The 8,115-nt window shown below is 37.0% G+C and overlaps 1 protein-coding gene across 4 annotated transcripts in view; it reads right to left on the bottom strand.

The window, feature by feature from the left end:
• Positions 1-8,115, bottom strand: part of LOC114025649 (protein prune homolog 2-like) — a 226,028-nt gene that overhangs the window by 21,395 nt on the left and 196,518 nt on the right. For all 4 annotated transcript variants that reach the window (XM_027839125.1, XM_027839126.1, XM_027839128.1 and 1 more), the window contains 3 exons: positions 3,837-3,939; positions 3,026-3,157; positions 2,710-2,796 (listed from right to left, as the gene is read on the bottom strand). In XM_027839125.1, the coding sequence (XP_027694926.1) occupies positions 2,710-2,796; positions 3,026-3,157; positions 3,837-3,939 (322 nt within the window). The remainder of the gene's footprint in view (positions 1-2,709; positions 2,797-3,025; positions 3,158-3,836; positions 3,940-8,115) is intronic.

Raw genomic sequence — 8,115 nt, 5'->3', positions numbered from 1 at the left:
CATCACTGGAAGACATTAGTGACCTTGAAATGATAGAGGCATGAGTTGTCACTGCATGTTTGGTCCTCGACACACATATATGGAGACTCTTCTCACCTCATGCCCACACTGTTTCAATAACCGTTTGGCTGGCTGCCCTGCCTCAAGTCTCTCCCTACTGCAATCTATCTTCTACTTAACTATCAAAGTGATCTTCTAAAAGTGCAGATCTGACCAGGTCTCCCTCCTCTTCACCAAACTTCAGTGGCTTCATACTGTCTCTAGGATCAAATATAAAATCTTCTGTTTGACTTTTAAAGCCCCTTCCCACTTTTCCATTCTTCTTACAGTTAATTTTCCTCCACATTCTCTACCATCCAGTAAATTTGACCTAATTGATGTTCCTCAAATAAGACCCTCCACCTCCCAACTCCATGCCTTTTCACTAGTTGTCCCCCATGCATTGAATTCTCTCCCTCCCTGTCTCCCTCTTAGCTTCCTTCAAGTCTCAGCTTAAATTCTACCTTCTGCAAGAAGCCTTTCCTTATCCCCCTTAGTGCCTGCACCTTCCCTTTGAGATTATTTTCAAATAATCCTGCATATATCCTGTTAATACATAATGTTTACATGTGCCTTTCCCACTAGGCTGTGAGCTGTTTTTGCCTTTCTTTGTATTATCAGTACTTAAACACAATGACTGCCATGTAGCAGATACTAAATGCTTTTTGACCAGACTTCAAAGAAGCTAAGCATTCAGACTTGAGGTGAAAGACTGATGTGAAGACAATGCAGTTTGCATTTGGGAGCCACAGTGAGTGACGTTCTTTGGTAGCCAAGAGAATGCGGGAGAGTGTGAATTACGTTTTGGAGTCAGGGTTTCTCAATATACTTGGAATTAGTTATATTGACCTACTCCACTAATAATTTAAGAACTAGCTGAGCCAAAAGGGAAGTCTTTGGGATGTTCCAGATATGTATGATTTAACAGCATTTGCCATTTTACTGGTCTACCTGTCATTGCTTTCTTTGTTGAAAGTCTCTAATGCTTTCAATGGGGCAGCTAGGTAGTACAGTAGACACGGTGCTGGGCCTGAAGTCAAATATGGCCTTGACACTTACTAACTGTGTGACCCTGGGCAAGTCACTTAACCCCGTTTGCCTCAGTTCATCATCTGTAGAAAGCTAGAGAAGAAAATGGACAACCATTCCAATATCTCTACCAAGAAAACCCCAAATGAGGTCACAAAGAATTAGACATGCATGAAACAACTGAATCACAAAAATGCTCTTCAAACTGAATTAATTATTACTTGATAAGTAAAAATAGTTTTCAGGAAAGTCATGAATGCTCAGCATTTATTTTTCAAGATACATTTTACTGGTCTCTAGTAATTATGAAGGTTGAGTTATTAAACAAACACCAGTTAACAAATATCACTACCGCTGTTTGTTTCTGTGCAGAGTGAACTTTTAATGAGCTCATTAGGGCAGACTGATTGCTCCACTTTAACCATAAAGTTATGGATTTTTTAAAGAACAAATATGTAGAAGAGGGAAGACATAACAAAAATATGTAAATGGGTACAGAAGAGCTAACCCTGTAAGTTCCTTTAAAAATTGTTTCTAAGAATATTTCCTGGACATCAGGGAATGACATAGAATCATAAAGATGGAAAAGACTTTTAAAAGGTTACCTAGTTTGAGTCATGATTCCAAACAAGACTATTTCCCAGGCATATATTTGTCTAGCCTATTTTTTTAAGAACCCCATAAAACGGGATTTCATGGTCTCTTTTAATCAAATTTTCCTAGTTCTTATTAGTCAACAAGCTTTTCTAAAATACACTTCTCCATTTGTGAGTTGGACTGTTTACCTCTAAACCTGAGGGCTCTATAAAATACTCAATTATTAGAAATTTAATCCTAAATTACTTTCTGTTCATAAATATTCCAGTCCTTTTTAATATGTTTCTTCTCCCTAACTCCACATAACTTCAGGAAACCAAGATTTTCTTTGTCTTTAAGTTGTTACTTTTTCTTTATCATCCATCATTCTCTCTCTTTTCTCCAAAATATCATAGTAATTTTACTTCATTGATTACTTTTAATTTTAAATGTTGTGAATGAAGAAAGGTTTAGTGTCAGGGGTGTGCTGGAATCAGTTCCTTCTGGTTTCAGAGAGCCGATTACTAAATTTTCAGTGTGAACTTTACATTTCCGTTGGAAATGCTACAAATCAGGGCTTTCTTTATTGTTCTATTGATTGTCTTGACTTCAGAAAGTGATAGAGAAAGTGTTAATAATGCAGGTTAAACTTAAAACTTTGTTGTATATACATATTGTTTTTTTCCTGAAGAGCTGGTTGCTAAATATTTACCAGGACACCTCTGATCCACTGTCTACTTCTTGTTTCTATTAGTGTATTTTGAGGCTTGGATCAGGAACTTATCTGAGTTTTATGTTATCAGATGAAGATCAGAAAAGTGGAGGAAATAATTATTCTTAAATTATTCTCAGTTCTGTGGGTGTTCTTTTGAATAGGCCAAAATATCCTTCCAGAAAAGATTGAAATATATATATTATACACATGTATTTGTGTGTATATGTGTACATATATGTATATGTGTGTGTGTATACATATATATGTATTTCTACACTTGCTCTTTAAGGTTTTACTATGTATGCATCTACGACTTTGAAGAAAGAGGAATAAAAAAAAAAACCCTCTACCTTATAAAAGGTCGTGTCACAGCAAGGATTGTTCTGATGAACCAAGATGGGTGAACAATGATGAATGATTTCAAATTCTTCCTTAACCTATTTTGAAAGAAGGAAAAAAGTATCACTTCTCTCCCTTTACCTTTTTTTTTTCCTTTAGAGGAAAAGGTAAATATATCCCATAGAAAATACTATGTAATCTAGGAAAGATTTTAAGTCAATTAGAATCACAGTGGAAAGTATGCAGAGGGGAGGACATTTGATAAACGAGTTAACAGTGGAGATGGGGGAGAAAGGAGTCAAATGGGAAACAAATATTCTTGCATACCTTCTGTCAATCATCTGATAACATTTTTTCATCCAGCCTAGTCCAGGCATTTTCCTTCTTGGGGTTGCTCCATTCAAGTAGACTATCATATAATCTTCAGCTACCATCAGCTCCAAAGTACTTATTACATACCTAATCATTGGAAGAAAGAGTCTTTTAAAAATTTTCTATATAAAACCTTCCATTATATTTACACCAATTACCATTTTCTTTAAGCATAAATATATGACATGTTTACAATTAGTCTGACTATCCAGTATACTATTTAAAGACCTTCTAACATATGACCTTAACAGCTTCAGAAAAACAAAAACAAAAACAAAATATGGCTGCCTTGCTAATGTCATCTTGCAGAAAATGAACATTAATTGTAAATCATTATTATCATACTTTTTAAAAGTAGTCACACTAATCAGATTTGGGCATAAACCTGACTTTCAAAAATATACACAATTAAAATAATGAGGGGAGCTAAGATAGAGTTAATGTAATTAAAGAGAAATCCAGATTCATTATCAGTGACTTAGAAATGGAGAGTCAGAAAGAAAAGTTATACTTAAGCCAAAAAAAAAAAAATTCAAAACTTTGGGCAGGTCTTCCTTATTCTGGCAAAAATGTTCAAAGGTTTAAAATTCATTCTGAACAAAAAGGCTTCCTATGTCCTAGCTCTATGAGCAGTGTACCTTGACAGATTCCTCCTTTTAAGTATCCCCAAATCATTTCCTCAAATTCAGGGCATCCCATCTGTCATTATGTGTTCACAGACATTCATTCAAAGCACTTTGTTACAGTGTTCACAAGCATCACTCACAGGAAAAGATTTTCCATGACATAGTGGTAATCAGCCCGACTGCTGTCTGGCAGAAAACAGGCAGCAAACACAATGATGGCATTTAGACCATCCCCATAGTATCCTGGGGGACAAACAAAAAGACATTTGTAACTGAGAAAAAAAAACCCTTAACAAGATAATACTTAACAGAAAGGAGGCTGTGGGTAGTCCTAGAATATATATGTATCCATACATCTCTACTGGGCTTTTTAAAGTTTGCAAACCACTTTACAGATGCCATTTTAGGTGACTCTCTAACAACTTTATCAAGTAGGGACATCCCCATTTTACAGATTAGGAAAACCAGGATCAATGAGGCTTTGACTTGACTGTGGTCACATGTATTCAACTCTTGCCTTTCATACTGTGTGACCAAGAGCAAGTTACTTAATGTCTCTGAGCCTCAGATGACTCTAAGATGTACCTAAGGTATAGGTAAAGGTGTGGTGATTCTATGTTGATGGAGGGAATCCACATGTCAATAAAGTCACAGATGTACTGACACATGGAAATAGAGGCCAGAGTATGGATTCGTTGGTTTTTGTTTGTTTGTTTTTTGAGGGTTTTTTTTGAATGAAGACATACGCAGGTCAGCACTTTCTCTGCAACTTAGGAGTCTTAGAGAGCTGCCCTGAGCACTGAGAGGTTAAGTGAATTAGCCAGAGTCACACATTCCATAGGTGTCAGAAGCAGCACTTGAATACAGGTCTTCCTGGATTGGAGGTTAACTTTCTAACTCATTACCTTTCCTATAAACACACATCTGCATAAATAAACATATATAGCTAGACAGACATGCTTAAGTGAGACATGGAAAGTATAAACTTTTACCAAAGAATGGGAATGAAAAAAAAAAAAAAGCTGGATAGAATTATAGAAAGGAAAGAAACCAGCTAGCAATTTTCCCCCCATAAAGTCAAGGAAAAGACTTTTGATTCTATCATATTTCTATAACACTTTAAGGTTCATAAACATTTTCCCCACAATATATTCTGGTGAGACATGTAACATAAGCATCATTGTCCATATTTGGCAGATGAAGAAACTGAGGTTCCATGGTCTTACAGCTAGCGTTAGAACAAGGATTTACACCCAGTTTCATGACTTCAAATCCAGCATTCTTTCCTCTACAGCATGTTGTTTTCCCCCACCATCTTTGCCCTTTTTTATGCCACTGCACACGAGCTAAGTTGAAGGGGAAATTTGGAAGATGAACTATGAAAGAATTCAATTCCCACCTATTTTGGTTACAGGTCATTTGTGAACTGCGAACAAAAACTTTCTTTTGGCTCCAGTGCCACTGGGAGTCCTCAGAATGAATCCATCAGGCATAGAATATGTGAGATATTCTGACCCATTCATTAATAAACATGGGCTTAAGTGTCTAGCCCATTAAAGAACTAACAGTGGGCTTAACGAGAGTCTGAACATGGCCTGACTTTCTTTTACACAGGGGTTTTATGAGCATTTGTATTTCTGGGGAAATGAGGACTGGCTAAAGGCAGATGAAAGGAACAAGTAGGAAACAAGGTACAGATGAGTTGAGAGTAATCCCGATAATTAAGGTCAATACACATTTTCTAAACCAGACTGAATTTTGATGAGCTCACAGATATTTTGAAATTTATCTTTCCGAGTTGTTTTCATTATGGACTTGTGATTACATTCATGTAGGGAACTCCAAGTGTGTAAATTTTTTTGCTTTGCCTATATAGATTGTCAACTCCTTTGTGACTTAATGGTCCTAAGAAAATTGTCCAGGGGCAATGAGAGGCTGGGTGACTTGCCTATGATTACATAAGCTAGTACCTTTTCAGTGGCAGGATCTGAAACTAGGTTTTCCTGACTCCAAGAAAGGTCATTTTGTAAGACTTAGAAAAGCAAATTCCAGAGAAGGGCCTAACTTCTGGGCACAAGAAACGCTAAAGTAGGCTGGGTCTGCATTCCTTCTTTCATATGCTTTCTCAGAAGTTGGTGCTAAGTCTTGGCCAATATTTATCAATGCTGAAAGGGAGTCTCCTATGTAGGTCTTATTAATCAGGAAGGTGATTCAGACTGCACTTTTCCTTTTAAACAACTTTTGTTAAAGAATTCTAAGCTTTGACATCAGCTAAGCTCTGAATTAAAGTTCACTGGTAGATGAATGACAACTTAATCATTAAATAAAGCTATGATCGTAGTCCTTTGAGTGGACTTAGAGGCCACCCTTTCAAGCCTGATCGTACTGCTCCCTAATGAATCACCCTGCTTCATCCCCTTAAAGCCCACAAATCTCTACGAGGAGGATTTGTGCACATGAAGGTGGGCATGGGATTGGGAGAAAAGGGATGAGGAGAGGGCTTGCTTGAAGGAGATTTGGGCACTTTTGATTCTGAGGCTATTCCCTAAAGAGGACGTGCTACAAAGAATCCAATCCATGGTCAATATTTAACTGTGTCCCTCTTGCTTTTTCCCCACAGCAGAATGAAAGCTTCTTAAGAGCAGGGTCTGTTTTTTCTTTGTCTTCTTTGCTCCGTGCCCAGTGTATGGCAAGAGCTTCCAACATGTTTATTGAATTGGGTTGAAAATATATTGAGTAATGGGCATAAGTTCTTTATAAGATTTTGATGCTGCCCACCATCCAGGCAGGAAGGGTCACAGTTACCAAAACTGGTATCTGTGACAGAGGATTGTCAAAGCTTCCTTCTTCTGCTGTATTTATTCACTTTATACTTATGCCATATATACTTGTTGCTTCTGCCTCTTAGAATATAAAGAAGGGTACAGGCATTGTTTCATAGATTGTACTATATTCCTTGTACCAAGCACAATGCCTAGCAAATAACAGATGTTTAATAAATACTTGTTGATTGATTCTACCAAGGTTACAGATTTTTCTAACAAAAAAAACCCCTTCATAATATTTATAGTTAAAATGAGGAGACTTGTGGAAGATATGTTTTGAAGATATGCATACACTACATGCTAAACACATTTCTTTATTTATTTTTTTTTGTGGTGAGGCAATTGAGGTTAAGTGACTTGCCCAGGGTCACACAGCTAGTAAGTGTCATGTGTCTGAGGTCACATTTGAACTCAGATTAAAGCCCCAAAGCTGGAGCTCTATCCACTGCGCCACCTAGCTGCCCCTTAAACTCATTTCTTTAAATTTGTTTTTAGCAAGATTCTTTCCTGAGGCAAATTTTGCCAGGCATGTCTACCTAATAACCTAGCTCTAGCTTTAAAAACACAAAGGTTATATTAGAGAAAGGCTCAATAGAGAAATAGGGAGGGAAAAAAAAAACCTCTTAAATATTGAGTTACATTGTAAGACCATGTCCTGGGCAGTAATATTTCTAACTTTAGAAAACAGTTTTAAAAGTAGCTGGCTGGTTTTGAGGTCTTGGAATATTTACAAATTCAGGAAATTGATCAGTCATTCTTGCCTTTTCTTTTCTATTATTGGATAACTTCTGGAGGCATTAACAAAAACTAAATCTGGGGATTATATATACCATATCATAAGGCATATTAAAATTCAACTTAGTCATATATTTCAATGTTCTCTTTGTAATAAAGTTGTATGTGATTTATCCCAAGTTACCTGGCTGACAAAATATTTATGGTTCACCTAAATTACTTCATTGTCCATTCTTGTGTTATGACATTAATATATGTTCTCTTTGTTGTTGTTTTGTCATTTTAGTCGTGCCCAACTCTTCATGACCCCATTTGAGATTTTCTTGGCAAAGATACTGGAGTAGTTTGCCATTTCCTTCTCCAGCTCATTTTACAGTTGAAGAATTGAAGCAAACAGGGTAAAGTGACTTGCCCAGCTAGCAAGTGACTGAGGCCAGATTTTAACTCAGGTAGATGAGTCTTCTTGACTTCAGGCTCAGCACTCTATCCAGTGAGCCACCTTGCTCCCCAATATGTTCTCTAGAAAAGGGTTCTTGAAATGTGTAAATGAAGGTGAATTCTTTCTTATATATATGTGCTTGAAGTGAGATAATAAAATGAGAAAGGAAAAGATGAGAGGGGCAGGTAGAGGAGAGATGAGATGGGAGAGAGATAAAAATATAGAATGGGGGAGAGGGAAGAAAGAGAGCAGAGGGTGAGGAAATGAGAAAGAGAGGGAGAGAACGAGGAGAGAGAGAGAAAGAGAAAGAGAAGGAAAGAGAGGGAGGAAGAGAAAGGAGAGAGAAAGATAGAGAGAAAAAAGAAGGGGAGAGGAGAGAGAGAGAGAGAGAGAGAGAGAGAGAGAGAGAGAGAGAGAGAG

This window comes from Vombatus ursinus, unplaced genomic scaffold (assembly GCF_900497805.2).
Source record: "Vombatus ursinus unplaced genomic scaffold, bare-nosed wombat genome assembly UNPS02014832.1, whole genome shotgun sequence".
Lineage (NCBI taxonomy): Eukaryota > Metazoa > Chordata > Mammalia > Diprotodontia > Vombatidae > Vombatus > Vombatus ursinus.
Note: the sequence above shows the minus strand (reverse complement) of the source record. Positions and strands in the feature narration are given on the sequence as shown.